The sequence below is a fragment of the Crinia signifera genome, chromosome 1 (genome assembly GCF_055691185.1).
Source record: "Crinia signifera chromosome 1, ASM5569118v1, whole genome shotgun sequence".
In the NCBI taxonomy this organism is placed as follows: domain Eukaryota; kingdom Metazoa; phylum Chordata; class Amphibia; order Anura; family Myobatrachidae; genus Crinia; species Crinia signifera.
The window spans coordinates 405,586,895-405,606,897 of NC_139217.1; the positions used below are offsets into that span (position 1 = coordinate 405,586,895).

The 20,003-nt window shown below is 42.5% G+C and overlaps 1 protein-coding gene across 5 annotated transcripts in view; it reads right to left on the reverse strand.

Annotated features, from left to right (window-relative positions):
• Positions 1-8,397: 8,397 nt before the first annotated feature.
• PAM (peptidylglycine alpha-amidating monooxygenase) overlaps positions 8,398-20,003 on the reverse strand; it is a 136,993-nt gene continuing 125,387 nt past the window's right edge. For 3 of the 5 annotated variants that reach the window (XM_083151724.1, XM_083151721.1, XM_083151722.1), the window contains 8 exons: positions 19,576-19,780; positions 19,239-19,439; positions 18,110-18,228; positions 16,258-16,357; positions 15,161-15,214; positions 14,617-14,871; positions 14,379-14,435; positions 8,398-9,146 (listed from right to left, as the gene is read on the reverse strand). In XM_083151724.1, the coding sequence (XP_083007850.1) occupies positions 8,965-9,146; positions 14,379-14,435; positions 14,617-14,871; positions 15,161-15,214; positions 16,258-16,357; positions 18,110-18,228; positions 19,239-19,439; positions 19,576-19,780 (1,173 nt within the window). In that variant the 3' untranslated portion in view covers positions 8,398-8,964. The remainder of the gene's footprint in view (positions 9,147-14,378; positions 14,436-14,616; positions 14,872-15,160; positions 15,215-16,257; positions 16,358-18,109; positions 18,229-19,238; positions 19,440-19,575; positions 19,781-20,003) is intronic. The other 2 variants (XM_083151725.1, XM_083151723.1) reach the window with 1 other exon arrangement.

Here is a 20,003-nt window from a genome sequence, read left to right on the forward strand (position 1 = left end):
ATAGCGTGCAACGGCTTCTTATCCCCCCCATTTGAAATCCAGAGAGGCACGAGGCAGGGCTGCCCCCTGTCCCCGCTTCTATTTGCAATAGCTATGGAACCCCTCACCTTAGCCCTAAGAGCTTCTCGAGACTATAAAGGCATATTTATCCGTCACGAGGAATTAAAATTAGCGCTATTCGCTGATGATCTACTACTATTCATCTCGGACCCACTCACATCCATCCCAGCAGTGTTATCCCTAATCAATTCCTTCGGCCCTATATCAGGGTACAAAATAAATGTAGATAAAACTGAAATCCTACCCCTCACACCGGAACTAGCCTCACATCCCACCATTACGCAATTCAAAACCCAATCAGACAGTATCAAATACCTAGGTATAGTTATAACCAAAAACCCAAACTCCATGTACAAGGCAAATTTCACGCCATTAATTAATAAAATTTCCTCACAACTGGAAATATGGACGAAACTCCCGATCTCACTACTAGGCAGAGCTGCAACCCTCAAAAGTATTATTTTCCCTAAAATATTTTATAAACTACAAATGATCCCATGCATTATCCCAAACTCAGACTTACGTCTTCTTGACAAACTAATGTCTAAATTCCTGTGGGCAGGGAAAAAACCCAGGATGTCTCTCAACAAACTAATGCGTCCTAAACCCCAAGGAGGACTCAAAATCCCTAACTTTCTATTCTACTCCTGCTCGATCCATTTTCGATACATAGCAGACTGGATGTATAACAACACTATCTATACAGACTCTAGTCTAGAAGAAAACATATTCTACCCCTTTTCCCCCAGCGCTTTACTACACTCTCCAATATCTAAAATCCCACAGCATCTCCAGAATCATATTTTTTTCAGAGGCACGTATAACGCATGGTCCCTAATCAACCGTAAACTCCAAAGAAACCCCCATGTCTCCCCTTTTATCCCAATATGGGGGAACCCCAATTTTCCACCCTCCCTGACCAACTCTCAGTACAAAGAGTGGCAACGTAAAGGCCTGGATCTGGCCACCAAACTTTTTGACCCAGGGGGAACCCCTTTCACATTTCAGACCTTAATAGACAAATATGATCTACGAAAAACCCAATTTTATATGTATCTGCAAACACGCCACTACGTGAATACAATATCCAATTCTATTCTATCACCTGCATACCCTGACCCACTAGAACAGATTTTTATGAAATTACACCACACCAGATTCAAAACTTCACTCATATATGACGTGCTCCTTGCCAAACTCCCAGAATCTCCACTAGAGACTCTAAGCCTCTCTTGGGGCAAAGACATTCCTGAGGTGACCTCACCAGCACTACTTTTCAAGACATACCCGAAAGCCCTACAAATTCTGCAATCATCCTACCTACAAGAGGTACACTTCAAAACCATACATAGTCTTTATATTGCCCCTGCCCAAACCAAACATATGACTTCTGAAGCCACGGGCGAATGCTGTAAATGCAGAATGAGCAATGCAAAATTCCTGCACTGCATATGGGCCTGTACGAAAGTATTAAAGTTTTGGCGAAAAACCCTCCACTATATAAACTCGCTTTTGAACATTCAAAACTAGCATGCCTCTGTCTTAATTTTCAAAACTGGAATATACCCTCGCCAGCTTTGAAATATATACCTCTTATTATCATAATCCTGACAGTAGCAAAAAAAGTCATACTTTCACACTGGATATCACCCACTACCCCAACATTGAGTGAACTTAAGAGTAAATTATTCGGATCCTTCTATTTGATAAGCGCTCACTGATGCTCAACTTATATGAAAACACAGATTCTTTTCTTAATAAATGGAGACCGTTTATCAAATCCTTAGAGCTAACTCAAAGAACGCAGGTCTTAACATACATAGATGATACTCAATCTCCATGCTAAAAGACGGACGCCTGTGGAGCTCAACCTCAGCTACGCCCGACCATGAAGCCGCATAATTTTTCCTAACCCCTCTCACCCTCTCCCCACCTCCTCCTTGTCACGTGTTTGAATTGATTTAACGTTATCATTTCATTTCTCTATCTATTACACCTTTTCTTTCTCAACTCCGAAATGTTATATGGTTAATTAATATATCACATGATAGAAATTTCTGGTTTAGAAGATGACAAAAATGGTGAAATTAAGTAGGCCACCTTCTATGTATCTGGACTTATCTATTCTTCCACTTGGAAAATATTACCAGTATTTTGAAGTTTAAAGATACTGTAATTTGTCATATCCAATTCGAAAAAATATTGGACCGATTTCTTGATTTCTTGTTTATCCTATGTCAGATATGTACCATCCTATGTTCTGTATACATATACCTTTATACTTATAATTTATTATGTCTCCAAATTATGAGAAAAACAATAAAAACTTTAAAAACTAAAAAAAAAAAAAGAGTAAACACAGTTGTTTGACAATAAATGGCTTCACCCAACCACTAACCATGACGAAAGAAAAGTTTGTGAGTTATCATTCATATTCTCTGACAAATGGCCAGAAAATCACCAATTGTCATAGGGTATGTAAAGTTATGAGCACAACTGTATATCCTGCACTCTCTGCATTCCCTTGGTGTGCCCTTCCTGCATAGTCCAATGCTGCTCATCACTCACATTTTGCAGAATCACTTGTACAGCTCGTGTGTCATGATGTCGTCAGTATTTATCACTAGAGATGAGTGGGTCTGGATCTTTGAGATCCGAACCCACCCGAACATCGCGATCCGAGTCCAGATCTGAGCTCCCACCCGATTCCGGACCGAAAACTAGGCAAAACATCATCTTCACGCTGTAGGATTCTCGCGGGATCTGGATTTTATATAAGACACACGCGCGCCCCACCATCTTCACTCCATTATAAGAGAGGGTGGTTAGGACCTGTGCTCTGTGTTGTGCACTTTTGTTTGGTGCTGCAGTGCTCACTCGATTAGGGTCTGCCACGCAGGGGCTGCTAACTGTACACAAGTCCAGTGTACAGGGGCTGTGTTCAGTGTGACAGGGCCTGTGTCCAGTGTGACAGGGGCTGTGTCCAGTCTACAGGGGTTGTGTCCAGTGTATAGGGGCTGTGTCCAGTGTACAGGGGTTGTGTCTCGTGTAAAGGGGCTGTGTCCAGTGTACAGAAGCTGTGTACAGGGTGCATTGGCCAGTGTGACAGGAGCTGTGTCCATTGTCCAGGGGCTGTGTCCAGGGTGACGGCCTGTGTCCAGGGGCAGTGTCCAGTTTGACAGCTGTGTTCAGTGTACAGGAGCTGTGTCCAGAGGCTGTGTCCATTGTCCAGGGGCTGTGTCCAGGGTGACGGCCTGTATCCAGTGTTACGGCCTGTGTCCAGGGGCAGTGTCCAGTGTGACGACTGTGTCCAGTGTACAGGAGCTGTGCCCAGGGGCTGAGTCCATTGTCCAGGGGCTGTGTCCAGGGTGACGGGCTGTATCCAGTGTGATGGCCTTTGTCCAGTGTACAGGAGCTGTGTCCAGAGGCTGTGTCCAGGGTGACTACCTATATCCAGTGTCCAGTGTGACGGCCTGTGTGCAGGTGCAGTGTTCAGTGTGACGGCTGTGTCCAGTGTACAGGAGCTGTGTCCAGGGTGACGGGCTGTATCCAGTGTGACGGCTGTGTCCAGTGTACAGGAGCTGTGTCCAGAGACTGTGTCCATTGTCCAGGGGCTGTGTCCAGGGTGACGGCCTGTATCCAGTGTTTAGTGTAATGGGCTGTGTCCAGGGGCAGTGTCCAGGCGCAGTGTCCAGTGTGACAGGCTGTGTCCATTGTAAAAAAAGGAAAATAAAAGTAATAAATAAAATAAAAACAAATTTTTGGAGGATGATGGAGGAGGGAGATCAGCAACCTGATAGAAGTGCTGAAGCTGCTACCACCAGTCAGACTTATGATGACAAGGCCGATGGTCAAAGGCCTAGAGGCCATGTAAAATCAAAGCAGACATTTTACAATGGTCCATAAAAATAAAAAAAATCACCTGCGGATAGAAATAAAATTGGCAATATGCCATTCACCACACGCAGTGGGAAGTAAAGGCTAAGGCCTTGGCCTTTGTTTCTGACTGATGGTACAGCATCTCAGAAGAATGATGGTAGCCCTTCTGCTAGTACAATTAAAAGAGGGAAACTTGTTAAGAAGACAAAGGCGAGTTCACAAATGTCACAAATCCCAGAGGAGAGTCGAAGTGTGTCTGCGGATGCCACAAAACAAGCTGCTTCGCGATCTGTCACCAGTAACTATGGGGCCGGCCGAGGGGCTATGGGACGGACCCGGCCAATGGGACTATTGGACTGTCCCATCGGCAAACTGAATTGTTGGGCCAATCCGCCTCTTACATTAAACTTAAAACCTTTGACTGGTATTTGGCAATCAGCCCGTCACCCACAGCCCTTGGGTGCCCTGGAGGGGGACCCCTTTATTGGTGGGTCCCCACTTCCCCAGGGACCCTGGCCAGGGGTGACTGGTTGGGGGGTGATGCTGCGGCCCCCGTGGAGCACTAGAAATGTGTCCCTGGGCTGTGGCATTACCCCCTGGCTAGTGGAGCCCAGTGCTGGTTGCGCAGTCCCAATAAATTCTGTCCATTGCATTGAATTCAAATTCACTTTAACATATTTGTAGTTATTTCTTTGGCGTAAATCTCAGATTCTGGCATTCCCCAGGATTCAAACTGTTTATAGTATTCCCAGCCAAAATGTAATTTATTTTGTTCTTCATGCCTGATCATTTTTTTGTTGGTCAAATTCCAGCAGACAGAAAGGCAAACCATCTGCAAATGCAGCATCGTGGGAAAGAAATAAACTTTATTGACACTTAGATTTGTGTCCCCTACCATTTCAGTTTTTGGTTGACTGGCAATTAGCCTGATTTGGAGGCAGACACAATACAGGTTGAGTATCCCTTATCCAAAATGCTCAGGACCACAAGCATTTTGGCTAAGGGATTTTTTGGTATATATTTTTTCCATACTTTACTGGTCCCCTGGTGGTGCCTCGACGTCCACAGTGTCCCCTGGCAGCCTTCGGCATCTCCGCTCCCAGCGGTGCATTGCGCAAGCGCACAGGTGACATCACCGGCGCACTTACGCAATGCACCCTGGGAGATGCCGCTGAAGAGGATCCCGGAGGCTGCTGTGGACATCGGGGGACGAGGTAAGTATGAAAAAAGGGTGGGGGAAAAAAATATATATTCTGAAAAACTACGGTTTTCGTAATATTTACGTTTTTGAAATACACGGATAAGGGAGACCCGCCATGTAATGGTATTTGAAAAGCTTTCTGCTACAGCACATGCATGAGTCCTGAAAACCTCTACTGCGTATACATTGCACCGCTGTTGCATATAGATTCATTGTAATTAGAAGTTGCGGCGCAAAACCATAGATGTTCCTGGATGGTGACCTGAAATGTTAAGAAAAGAGCCCATGTTATGGGAGTGTCACAGGCATGTCAGTGAAAGCAGGCTCACAGTGGACATATTTAGAGGAATTTCAGGAAACAAAACTGCATATGCCATGGGCCAACAACATCGATGGCGTTCCAATTTTGGAATGATCAGAGCCACTGACACAGTTGCACTATTTACATAAAGTGGACATCTCCGTGCTTGTACACTCAGCAGCAAACTGATACAGGCTGCAGCACCTTCAGCATGGCATCCCGTTTCAGGTGGTCATGTGACCATCAGATAATTATTCCTCCCCATCTCTACACCTATTAAGCCAGGTAGTGCCTAACCCAAACCCTCATGTTCACATTCTAAATCAAACCCTCCCTTCCACATCCTAAACCAAAACCTCTTTCCTGCAGTCTGACCCAAACCTTCCTATCCGCAGTCTAACTGTAATGTTCACATTCTGACAAAGACAACATTTCACAGACAGCAATCAACAAATGTCGATGTCTGTTGATATTTTAACAAGGTTGACCTTATGACTACATCATAAAGATTAATTGCAAATATATTCACAGCAACCTACACTACATCGACAAAAATATTCAGACGCCTGAACATTACGCCAACAGGGATTGTAATGACAATGTATTCAAATACATATACTTTGATATGGAGTTGGTCCCCTTTTTACACCTATAACAGCTTCCACTCTACAATAAAGGTTCTCCACAATTTTTGGAGTTTTTCTAAGGGAATCTCTTTCCATTAATACAGGTTCTCAAACTCGGTCCTCCGGACCCCACACAGTGCATGTTTTGCAGGTTTCCTCACAGAATCACAAGTGCAATAATTAGCTCCACCTGTGGATCTTTTTAAATGTGTCAATGTTGTAATGAGCACACCTGTGCACCTGCCGGATGACTGGGTCAACATGAACTGTGTGGGGTCCTGAGGGCCGAGTTTTAGAACCCCTGTTCTAGAGCATTTACGATGTCAGGAACTGACGTTGGACGAGAAGGCCTGACTTGTAATCTCTTTTTCTATTTCAACCCAAGGTGTTCATCGAACCTTGGGGGTTATTCAGAATGGATTGCTGTTGTGGGAATTTGCTTTATCGATTAGATTATCAAATGACTGCGCAAACATACGGATCAAAGTGCGCATGTGCGGGGCTGAACAGCAATAAATCTTAACAGTCCCCTTGGAATTTGACTGTCAGGAAGCTGGCGTTTGGGGGTGGACACCTGCCCTTTAATGGGAGTGTCAGAAAAATTGCAGGCATGCCCAGGAGTTTTAAGTGAGGTTGGAAGCTCCAGCCTTGATCTGCCTGATTCTGTCACACAGTTGTGGAAGGGCCAGAGTTATGTACACTTGCACAAACTGGGAAAATCATTAGATGGTAAGTGAGTTGCGAATGGATTTGCATGTGATCAGCAATCCACTCGCAATTCATTTGTAGACTTGCATGGGGTGGGAAATTATTCTGTCTGGATGGCAACTATCTAATCACATCCTTTGCAAAATTGCACAGCACCTATAAGGTATGAATAAGGCCCCATAATTTTATAGTCCTCGCTCTTTGCAGTGGGGCACAGTCATGTTGGCATAGAAAAGGTCTTTCCCCAAACTGTTGCGATAAAGGTTAAGCTTATAATTTTTCAAAATGTCTTGGTTGGCTGAAGTATTAAACTTGGCCTACAATGGAGATATGGGTTCTATTCCAAACCCTGAAAAACAGCCCATACGGTTATCCCTCCTCCACCAAACATCATAGTTGGTATAATGCAGTAAGGCTGGTAACGTTCCCCAGGAATCCAACAAATACCGACTCACTCATCTGACTGCCAAACAGAGATGCCCAATTTGTCTCTCAACAGAACACGTTTCCACCGGTGCACAGTCCAGCGTCAACATGCTTTACACCACTCTATCCGATGCTTGGCATTGGGCTTGGTGATGAGAGGCTTGCATGCAACTGCTGGGCCATGGAAACCCATTCCATTAAGTTCCTGACGCACGGTTTTAGTGATTACATTAATGCCAGTGAAATCTGGGAACTCTTCAGCTACGGAATCAGCAGAGCCTTGGAAACTTTTACGTGCCTTGGCAATTGACCATGCTCTGTGATTTTACGTGGCTGAGTTGCTGTTGTTCCTGAATGCTTCCACTTACTAATATCACTTACATTTTGACCGTGGAATATCAAGCAAGGGTCAAATTTCACAAACCATCTTATTGCAAAAGTGGCATCCAGCAGGCCTGATAATTAACAGGAGTGGCTAATTACTCGATGTAGTGTGTCATTAGTACACTGACATTAGATTGAATTCTGCAGTTCAGAGGTGATTATCACAAATTCTAGAAATTTAATTAAGGAAAACATTAAAAACCAATATCCAATTTAGAAAAACTATTTAAGCTTAGGAAGTCTGAGATTTCTTAAAGGTAAAATTTCTATCTCTGTTTGTTTTTTCTAATAGTAGAGGAATTAGTACAGGCATGTCTGAACTATGGCCCTCCAGCTGTTGTGAAACTATAAGTCCCATCAAGCCATGCCACAGTTTTGCTATTAGGGAATGCTAAAACTATGGCAAGGCATACTGGGATGTGTAGTTTCACAACAGCTGGAGGGCCACAGTTTGGACATGACTGAATTAGGAGAACCATTAGTTCCTCAATGGCATTTATACACACACACAAAAAATACTTAAGGGAGTCTAAAAACGGGATTGGTGTGAAATCCTGACAAGGGGGGACCTGGATCGTCCTCCCCCCTTTTCGGCCTCGCTGCGCTCACCACGCAGCGGGCCCAGTGCCTCGCTACGATTGGTACACTCATTTATTCTCCCTCTATGGGTGTCATGGATACCCACAGAGGGACAAAGTGCCGGGATTTCGGCAGTCGGGATTCCGGCGTCGGGATTTCAACTGCATCCCTTAAAAACACAATGTTATCTTAACAGCAAGAAATATTTTTCACAAATTCTAAGGAAGTCTGAATTTAATGCTCTGCGAACACTTTATTACACAAAGTACATTCAGTTTCTGAAAATAGTGTTCTAAACAGTTTAACCATCTAAAAATAAAGACATCCCAAAAACACCAAAACAAAAATTAAATAGTTTTTTTTTATATATATTTTTTTTCACTTTTTAATCATTTTTGGATGCAATATCATATCGTGGATTTAAAAAAATAGAGGAGATTTAGCAGCTTTGCATTTATGTGGCACATGTCTTTGTACTGCAATTAATTGTGACTATAAAGGCATGAAAAGAAGTAAATTGGCAATTAAAGTGCTATTGGAGAAGCGGAGAAAGGCCATAGAACTATGAGAAAGTACAAACAAACCAAAAAAACACTACGTAACTCTTATGACTCGAAGAAGCTTCCAAATGTGACAACAAAATGATCTCTGAATGTTCACATAAAGACTACAACAGCACTCATAAGGAAAAACAAATAAAACCATGACACTTGTACAGCCCACAGAGACTAGTACAGTTACAATTAAATACACAATCTTAAACGTGCTAAAGGGCAAAGGGTTTTGTGGAAGCAGTTGTTTCAGGAAGAAGATACAGGTGCTGGTGGGATAGTGGGAGCTGAATACTCTTCTTCTGAATCAGAGCCATCATCATCCTTCTCTTGGTCGCTTCCTTCAGTGCTAAGTCTGTCAAAGCCTTTCCGACTGTACCCTTTGTGGCTGGCAAAGAAGGTTCCTAGATTGAGGCCTCCCGTTCCTTTACCTGAAAAGAGAAGAGACAACAAACAAGAGATCAAACGGGTTACATTTTACATATTCAGAAAACAGGGCAACATGTTCTTGATCTTGACTGTATAAAGAACTTATAGAGTAGGTACCACCATGCAAAGTACTGAGCTATTTCATTGGCACAATGTTGTCACAAAGAACATCTTTAGGTTGCATGTGTTTCGGTTTATACATCTCACAAAGGCTAAGGCAAACTAGAGGTTATCACCCAATTTGAATGTCTTATTATTCTCTGTATATTAGGAAGACATTTCAGTGTTATCTTTGAATGTAATTAGTACCAACACACACCAACACACACACAAACTATACCAGTGGTACCCAAACTTTCTTTGGATTCACAGCACCCTAGGCTCTAGAGCTGGGGTAGCCAACTCCTCGAGAGCTACCAACAGTTAATGTTTTCCAGATCTCCTCACAGAATCACAAGTGAAGTAATTAGCTCCACCTGTGGATCTTTTAAAATGTGTCAGTGAGTAATGAGTGCACCTGTGCAGCAGCTAGGTTGTCTGGAAAATGTGAACTGTTGGTAGCTCTCGAGGACTGGAGTTGCTACCACTGCCCTAGAGTATTAGAATTTTTTATCACGGCAACCCTAGAACAAAAGATTCTTATAGAAAACTTTTGAATTTTTTTTTAAAATAAGTAAATTGTGTTTATACGTCATCCTTCGGTTTAAGTTATGTGGTGAGGTACGGATTTTATTATTGTAAGCCACAAGCACCAGTTTTGCCTATTACATTGACTATAAATAATTCAAATTGGTTCTTGATCACAAATCCAGGGCACCTCAGTGTGTCACAGCACACAGTTTGGGAACACTTAACATTATGGCAGTGATCCTCGCAGTTTAACCCCCGCGCCGGCCGCTCGCACTATGCAACGTTCCGGGGGAATCCTCGCAGTCACAGAACTGCGAGGATTCCCCTAAACTGTGAGAGCCGCGGCTAGTGCAGCAAACTCGCTGTAATTAGCCTCGACTCTCGCAGTTTTTGGAGGCACATTCGCAAATTCCCCCTCGCTCAAAAAACGGAGCGAGGGGGAATTTGCGAATGAGGGGGGTCAGTTGAATACTGACAGGGTGAGCGGTGACTGCGAGCAAAAAGTCCTGCTCGCAGTCACCGCTCGCCCACGGCATTGAATATACGCATATGTCTTTATCAGCAACAAATAGACACTTATCACACCACTGCAAATATATCATTATAAAGCCATCAAATGGATCATTTAATTTAAAAAGAATTAACTTTGTATAAAAAAGGGGCAATCTAGAAAAGGACAATTTGCAGAAATCTGCACATAACTTGCTATAAGCCAATTTTTAGTAAAGACAAAATCACATAAATTATAAAAAAACAACATGGTCTATCTTATGAAAAGCATCTCCCTCTTCTGGAAAGTATAGCGTACGTAATAGATACTAATGGGGAAATTTACTAAGATGCGAATTGTAAAACCTTAAATAAAACCAATTTAAAGCTGCAAGTTGTATTTCACATGGGATGTTGCTAGGGGCAACCAATCAGAGCCCGTCTATTATTTTTTTAGAGGGTGCTAAATAAATAAGAAGTAGATTCTGATTGGTTCTTTTTGTAAAGAACTTTTGTTTGAGTCCAAACTCTAAGGCGCTGAACTTGGTATCTGCAGCACTAGTCACTTGAAGTTACTCCCTTAGTAACTGAAAGTAGCGTATATAATTATATTGGTAAGTGACTTTGTGCGCTGATCCCCTTCCTTCTGAAACCGTAACCGTGAGTTGTGAACTCCCTTTTTCTATTTAGGTGGAAACACAAGTGTGTATACAAATATAGAAAACGTATACTCTCCTTTGCTTACGTGCCTTCGCCTCATCAGAGGCTCTCCATTAATATGAATATGATGGAGACATAAAAATGAAATAAAATCCAAAATAGTGTGATATAGTACGGATGGACAAATTTATTAAACAGAAACGGTAATGGACAAAAATAGGGATAATTCCAAACAATAAAAATGACCAATGAATTGTGTCATGAAATTTTTAAAAATTGGAGGTTTACCAGATTGTGATGATAAAAACGCCTGTAGATAGATCTTTTTATCTTAAGGTGCCTCTGGTCTTCCGGATAAACCAGGCCTTCAGGTGTCTCCAAAATCAGCAATACTGGGTCTCCCTCCAGGTAATTTCCAGGTAACTGCAACGCGTATCGGAACTACCTTGTTCCTTCCTCAGGCAGTATCCTGGAAATGAATCCTCTAGGGGTATATATACCCCTCCTTTGGTTAACTTCCGGGTCAGACAAACAGAATATTAAACAAGTGTATAACACAGATTTCCCATATTACATATCAATACAACTTTTTATATACAAGGTCCCGCGGACTATAGCCGTTAAATTTATCTTAGTATGCAGTCCCTTAAAACTCCAAAACGGAGATCGCGGTGTTTGGACCGCACGCTCCGTCTCCTGTGGAACGCACGGCCATTTTCCCGGAAGCCGGAAGACGTCACTGGGCTTGATCAGCCGTCTTGTGAAGCGCATCCTTTCTAAGGTGTGTAGCTTCTTCCCCATGTTGCGTAGAAAGGATGCGCTTCACAAGACGGCTGATCAAGCCCAGTGACGTCTTCCGGCTTCCGGGAAAATGGCCGTGCGTTCCACAGGAGACGGAGCGTGCGGTCCAAACACCGCGATCTCCGTTTTGGAGTTTTAAGGGACTGCATACTAAGATAAATTTAACGGCTATAGTCCGCGGGACCTTGTATATAAAAAGTTGTATTGATATGTAATATGGGAAATCTGTGTTATACACTTGTTTAATATTCTGTTTGTCTGACCCGGAAGTTAACCAAAGGAGGGGTATATATACCCCTAGAGGATTCATTTCCAGGATACTGCCTGAGGAAGGAACAAGGTAGTTCCGATACGCGTTGCAGTTACCTGGAGGGAGACCCAGTATTGCTGATTTTGGAGACACCTGAAGGCCTGGTTTATCCGGAAGACCAGAGGCACCTTAAGATAAAAAGATCTATCTACAGGCGTTTTTATCATCACAATCTGGTAAACCTCCAATTTTTAAAAATTTCATGACACAATTCATTGGTCATTTTTATTGTTTGGAATTATCCCTATTTTTGTCCATTACCGTTTCTGTTTAATAAATTTGTCCATCCGTACTATATCACACTATTTTGGATTTTATTTCATTTTTATGTCTCCATCATATTCATATTAATGGAGAGCCTCTGATGAGGCGAAGGCACGTAAGCAAAGGAGAGTATACGTTTTCTATATTTGTATACACACTTGTGTTTCCACCTAAATAGAAAAAGGGAGTTCACAACTCACGGTTACGGTTTCAGAAGGAAGGGGATCAGCGCACAAAGTCACTTACCAATATAATTAGATTCTGATTGGTTGCCCATAGCTACATCCCATGTGAAATAGAACTCCTGTCTTAGTAAATTTCCCCCTAAAGATCCATTTAACAAAATTGCTATGAAAATCAAAAATAAATTCACTGGTTTCCACCCCAAATGATTGCTTGAGGTCAATGAAATCAGTATATTACTATTGCATTTGTGATTGACTTTACACTGCTGAAGACTACTTGATCTGTTCATTTTTTTAAAATTATTATTTCTACAAAACTTATTAATTTTTATATGTAAACATGAGGAAAACTGAGAATACAACTGTGTGGAGGCACAAAAATGTTGTTTAAACTCATTGATGGTTGATTTTCCTGCAGAGATTTCAGGGGAAATGCAAGTGGATCACAGAAGCACAGAATGCAGTTTGATTGTGATACTGTAACGTGAACTTGAAATCACTGAAGAACCCTCAGAAAAAAAAACAAAAAACAAAAAAACAATACAAAGGACAATAAAAACCCACAAAAATTGAGAGATAGCAGAAACCTTGAACCTTAGAATGTTGCTACTGGAGCCAGCAATTGTGTACACGTTATTTCCAGGAAATCCAGAGTAACTGTATTTTCAGCCGGAAGCATCCCACTTACTCCATGCAACAGTAATTGTGCAGACAAACAAATTTGGGAGAAATTGTATGAGCTAAACATCATGTTTCACTCACACATCCATGTGCGTATATACAGTATGCTGGACCCAAAGGATTGTTTGATATGTTATAATTAAATACAAGAAAAGGTATTCTGGAGCCTCAGCGACCACACCAGGGTGCCACTCAGGCTACTGAGCTTGAAAAGTGATAAAGTGGAGAATAATAAACAACCAGCCAATCAGCCATGTTACAAGCTGTGCTTGAAAAATGATAGGTAGGAGCTGATTGGGTGGATGTTTATCAATCTCCATTTTATCATGTTTCAAGGCTTAGTACATCTCGTCCCAGGTTAGCATTGCTTAGCAAGGCGCATGTTATATTGGGGATTTTGTTTTTACACTATGTAATTAAATAATTTGTATTAAACATATTTAATTTTTTTAGACATTATAAAAAGAAATACAATTCAAAAACAATAAAAAAAAAACACACAAAAAAATCAAAAAACATTTTCTGATTTCTTCCCAAAGTAAGTTTCTCCATTCAACACATCCCATAGAATAAGAAAAATGGATCCCTAAGCTCAGGGCTGCATGTTGATTACCCTCGGCCTAGGTCTCTGTACACACTTAATGATGTGCTTACCCAGCCGACAGGAAGGCCAATGTAATGATACGTCGGCCATCCTGTGTCCACTTAATGATATATTACGCAGCCGCGCGCTATATAATGGTGGCATTTTAATGCATGCTGTCAGTTGCAGTGTGGCCCAATCCAATGAATCGGACAACATGCCATGGTGTAACTAAATTCTGGATGGTTAGAATACCATTGTCTTGCATATAATTGGACTATTTCAGGACTGCAATGCAATGAAGAGCCTCTGTATACTCAACACGGAATCCACAACATCACTAGGCTCCACAGAAATTACCTTCATCACACATATATATAGACTAGTAAGCCCGCTTGGAGCAAAAGCTTTGAAAGCTAGTCTGCTACCTTCTGTGTTTGTGCATGTGTGAGAAAGAGATGTAGTTTCACTCTCTGGCAGCAGATGGCAGCCTTTCGGAGACTCACAGACAATATACATATATATATAGGTGACAAGGTACAGCATGGTATTTACATAAATACAGATTGCATTTGCATGTCCATGTTAAATAAATGAGGATATTAAATTGCGGAACAAATAAGATGCACACCTCTCAGTTTTCCCAGGATCCCTCCAGATGATGGTTCGGATTTGTGCTCGCCTTCACCTGGAAAAAGTACCAAAACATCGGCTGCTCTTAACCCATTTTTCTTTATATGGTGATGACTAAAAAATGGTATTATGTGGTGTATGAGAATTCACTTTCATGCATGATGACTGATATGAAAGAAGCTTCCATGTTTTCCTGATACGGAAAGATTTGGATAAGACTATTCAGTATAACATACCCCCATATATTCTGGCTTTCCTCCAGCGTATGAATATTGCAATGGCAACAAGGGCCACTACAGGAATTATTATCAGTGTGATAATGAGAATGAATGAGACTCCAACACTGCTTTTCTCAACAACAGTCTGTTTCTCCTGTCCTTGATGCTGTTTCTCCTGTTCTTGATGCGGTTTCTCCTGTCCTTGCTGCTTTTCTGGGGCTGTGGCATTCGTTTTGGGCCAGCTTCTTACTCGGGTTTCCAAGACTTCAGTTTCTACAGAAAATGAAGACACTGTCATTGCACAATAAAGAAACAGCACAGGGCTCTGAACTAGGAATACCGTCCATCATCTGTCCTAAAGCTTTAATCTATAGATGGCAGAGACCGCTTACAGTAAATCAATTTTAAACATCTTTATGTTTTATCAGTGATTGCTTTACAGGACAATGGATGTGTTCTTCCATCTGCTGAGCCTTTTGATACTGAAGATAATAGAGATGGACAAAATGGCTGCTTCTTATTTTCAGTAGAAAAACACCAAAGTGCATGAATAAACGGATACCTGTTATTTCTTCAACCTCGATGCCGGCCTTTTTCACAGATCGATGCTCTGCTTCTAAGAAAAAGGTAAAAAAAAAAAAAAAAGGTAAAATTGAAAATATCAAGTAAATGACAAGCTGTAAATGTTTTCCTCTACCAGCCTTGCAGGCAAATTGGGGCATAGCGGGTCTCATGTATATGTGCATTCTCATTATGCATACATTTCAATGGGGCCGGCGGCACTATAGAATGCTGCTTTATGCAGCAGAGCTGGTAAAGGACACATCTGTACAGTACGATGGGAATATCAAACGTTGGGGCAGATGTATTAAGCCTTAACAAGAGATAAATGCAAGGAGAGATAAACGTCCAGCCAATCAGCTCCTTGCTGACTTTTTTCAAACACAGCCTGTAACATGGCAGTAAGGAGCTGATTGGCTGGACGTTTATCTCTCCTTATCACCCTTGCATTTATCTCTTGTTAAGGCTTAATACATCTGCCCCATAGATTGTAAGCATGTACTGAGAGATAACGGAGAAACAGTTATCCTTTAAACTAGTGGCAGGCAAGACATGGCTCCCAGGTCAACTCTGTGCAGTCTGCTGTACCCACACTCCACCCCACATTCTCTTTGCAGCCTGCTTTACACATATTCCACCCCACATTCCCTACGCAGTCTGCTGTAACCACACTCCACCCAGCTTGCTGTACTCTACATTACCTATGAAGTCTGCTGTACCCACACTCCACCCCACATTCTCTATGCAGCCTGCTGTACCCCACATTCCCTAAGCAGCCTTTTTTCCCCCACATTCTCTATGCAGCCTGCTGTACCCCACATTCTCTATGCAGCCTGCTGTACCCCACATTCTCTATGCAGCCTGCTGTACCCGACACTCCACCCCACATTCTCTATTTAGCCTGCTGTACCCACACCCCACCCCTTATTCCCTATGCAGCCTGCTGTAGCCACATTCCACCCCACACTCTCTATGCAGACCACTGTACCCATCTTGTCAGAGAAACGTGGCAGCCTTTCACACCAAGTCAAAACACTAATGATTTACTTATTTACTTTTTAAAACCATTTTAGATCACTTGAGAGGGTGCAAACCTACTTTCAGAAGGTGCGAATTTCCACACAATTTTGGCATGTGCATCTCCAACATAAACAGCTCCATCTTCTGATGCAACAATATCATGAGGCATGTCGAAGCTCTGGAAAAGATTCCAAAACAAGTTACCAATCTGGGCTGTAAGTATACTGGGAACATTTATATTCTCCATTCTGGGAGAGGGCCCATAGTGAAAATGCAGGGGATTGTAATATGGGGGCCCCACCCCCATATTGCTGCAAGTTGCAAGAAGGCAGAGCCAAAGTAATGTAGGGAAAGAAAAATGGTAGCGATATTCTGGGTGCAAACTAGGAATTGTTCTTTCCTTTACTTTAAAATGTAACGTTTATTCCTAGATTTATTAAAAAAAGAGTTGATGTGTGTTGCATCTTCTCTTAAGGCCCATACACACACTACGATGTCTTCTTAGGATGATGAACGACCCCATTATAAATCACCTCCTGAGCAACCCAGAACGACTTCGTTCATGGTCATTTAGGAGGTGAATCTTGTAACATCGTCTAGTGTTTATGCTGTGAATGACAGACGACTTCCAACGATGCGCGTACCCGCGGGTCATAAAGACCATAGCCATCGTCCATGCATGCAGGTCAATTTGGCTATGGTCGTTAACATGGTTTGTTTTTTCAATAGAAAAAGGTCCTGCATCGTTTGTGGTCGTTTGTCATCCGTCGTGCACTAGCGATCACCTGCAATGCTGAGGTCCTTCATTTTCACTTCAAGGGTGAAAATGAACGATGGTCGTTAATGATGGGTCGTTAGTGACACATCGTTGTGTGTGTGTGGGCCTTTAAGGACAAAATATAATAAAGATGTGCAAAAAAGTTAAGAAATAGTGATTTAAAAACGTGATTTGGATGTTCTGATGTCTATATGCTATCTTGATGTATCTTGGCTTTCTGAATCTGTACCCCTTGTGATTATTTTAATGCTTGTTCTATACAGTATATGTACTTGTTCTTGATAGGGATTTATTCGATCAGGATCCTATTGGTTTCTTCATTATTTATTCTTAGTTATTCCTTAGCATTTTAAAGTAAAGGAAAAGTACAATCAGTTGAACAGATCACAGAATAATTTCTAGTGTGCACCCAGAATATCTCTATCATTTTTCTTTCCCTACATAACGTTGACACATTTAGAGAAGGGTAGAACCACCTTTGCTGAAGAGCTAAGAGTAACACAATAAAGACTAATACACAAAGGAAGGTGTGAATAAATAGAATAATAAAAAGGAAACCGTATGTGATCAGTACAAAAGGAGCACTCTGTGTGGAATAAATAATATTCCCTCCAGAGCCAAAGTAAAGGTCCATACACACTGGGCGACTATGCCCAGCGTGTATGGACAGCTATGATATCAATCATCGCTGCGGGAAAAGCCGCTCAGTGCGTACACACTGAGCGGCTTTCCCCCTGCCTGGCGACGACGGAGGGGGGAGGACGGCGTTGCATAGCGCAGAGCTATGCAAAGCCGTCCTCAACGCTGCTCATCTGCTGGTATTACCAGCAGATGAGCGGCTTTCCCGGCGATGATGCGGGAGCGCGCAGCAGCGCTCATCGCTGGGGCATACACACCGGGCGTTTTGAGCAGCTTTCAGCTCAAAGTCGCCCAGTGTGTATGGGCCTTAATACAATTCCCATAGAATTACATCATACTGACAACATCCCTTCCTCATGGTCCCACATTTCATAGCATTATCCTCCCAAGCCTGCACATTTCAGTAGTAAGTGGGTGAGTCACTTGCTCTTCCTGAAGTCTGCAGAAGCCTCCCGGATGTAGGTAAGTATTTATCAGTTTATTACTAAAGCAAAATGTCATGTACCATAGTACCTTTCTAACTGGAACAAAGGTGTCCACAATTTCACCACTAGAAAAGTTCATCACAAAGCCTTGCAGGGGCTCCGAATCCCGAAAGTATGGTTTGCCATTGACAGCATATAATGTTCCACCTGAAAAGAAATGAAAGATATGTTACTACATAGTCATTCTTAGGTTCCCAGCACGTACATCAGAAAAACACATTCAGCTCAATGCATCTTTTCTTACCACATTCACATCGCAAATGCAGGGTCGCACCTGGGATTTGGACACGAGGGTTTCTCAGAAGCGACCCGGCATTTGCAAGGTGAAGCTCCCAAAGCAACACAGCAATAAGTGGGGCGGAGTGTCGCTGGGGAGCAGGCAGCACTTGAAGCTGAAGCTACCTTCTCCCTATAGTGTGAACAGGACCCGGGTCGCTTAACCCAGGTTATACGTTCATACTGCCCTGCAACCCGGGTCCAACCCCTCTTTTAACCTAGGTCGGAATGCTGAGTTGCTGGACCCGGGTTTTTCCTGTTGTCTCTTTCACATGTACAGTGGCCCGGGTCGACTAGGCAAATATTCAACGAAAAATGTGAGAGTTAGTAATGACTACATTTGTGCACCAGCTAGGTGATTTGGAAAATGTGGACCGTTGGTAGATCTGGAGGACCGATTTGGCCACCCCTGGTGTACAGCATCCTCTTGCATGGCTTCCTTCGCTTACCATGCTTGGGGCTCTTTACTGTTCCCAATGGAAGGCCACGTGAATGGTTAATGGACATGGGGATTCCGGCCTGCCGGCCCCTCCAAGCAGACTGCTTCCAGCTCTGGGTTTGCGCTCCAAAGGGAGGAGGTATGGGCGCACCACCTCAACCCGGCCTCACAGAACCCCTACCCCCCCCCTCCCCGACTCACGCACCCACTCACACATGGCCAATAAAGTTGATTCTATTCTATTAAGTGTAAAAAAATATAAAAAAACTCATGTCGACCTATCGAGCGCATAACCACTTTTGTATCCTCGTAAGTCCTGCTCTATGAACAGGCAGCACTAGTGACTTATGCACTGCCAACACCAAAGTAAATCAAATTATGTGAATTTTCAATTACAACAGTGATCCAATTTTAAAATGTAAAGATTTCTATACAAAATCACCTGGTACATAGGAGACCGCAAAAACTTCCCGACCAAAAGCTCTGTGTTTGATTTCTTTGACAAAACGCCCTGTTTCAGCGATAAAACATTGAATTCGCCCATTTTCCCTGTCAGCCACACACAGCTGCCCTTGATCAGGGACCATTGTCAGACTGTGTGGAATATTAAACTGTCCGGGTTTGGCAGCTCCTGATGAGGATTCTGAAAGAGAACTTTTATTGTATGAAATGTTTACAATATCACTTAATGAAATAGCGAACTAGGACTAGTGCGGGTGATAGCGGCCAATACTGTGCAGTGTTCAAAGTAGAGAAAAACACCCCACCCCAGCACTTACCTTCTCCCCACTGCATGATCAGCATCCCATGGGGTGAAAACTGCATGATCCTACTGTTACAGTAACCATCAGACACAAAGAAGTTTCCGGTTATGGGATCCACAGCAACGTCGGTCGGCTGACAGAAATGGCTCCTGTCACTGCCTGGCTGAAATGCTTTCCCCAGAGTTAGAAGAGTTGACCCACGAGGCCCCAACTTGAAAACCTTTTGATGACAATATAACAGGGTTTATACAGATTCTGGTAAACCATGGGTCATCAGTCCTAACATCTGGATGTTCTCTGGTATCAGCTTTAATCCAGAAAGTTATTTAACATTCAACAGAGAATCCCAGATATTGTCTCAAAGCATAAAGCAGAAATGTCTGCTGGTAGCCAATTAATAAGGAAATAAAATATACATGAAGCTTTCATACTCATTAAACTAG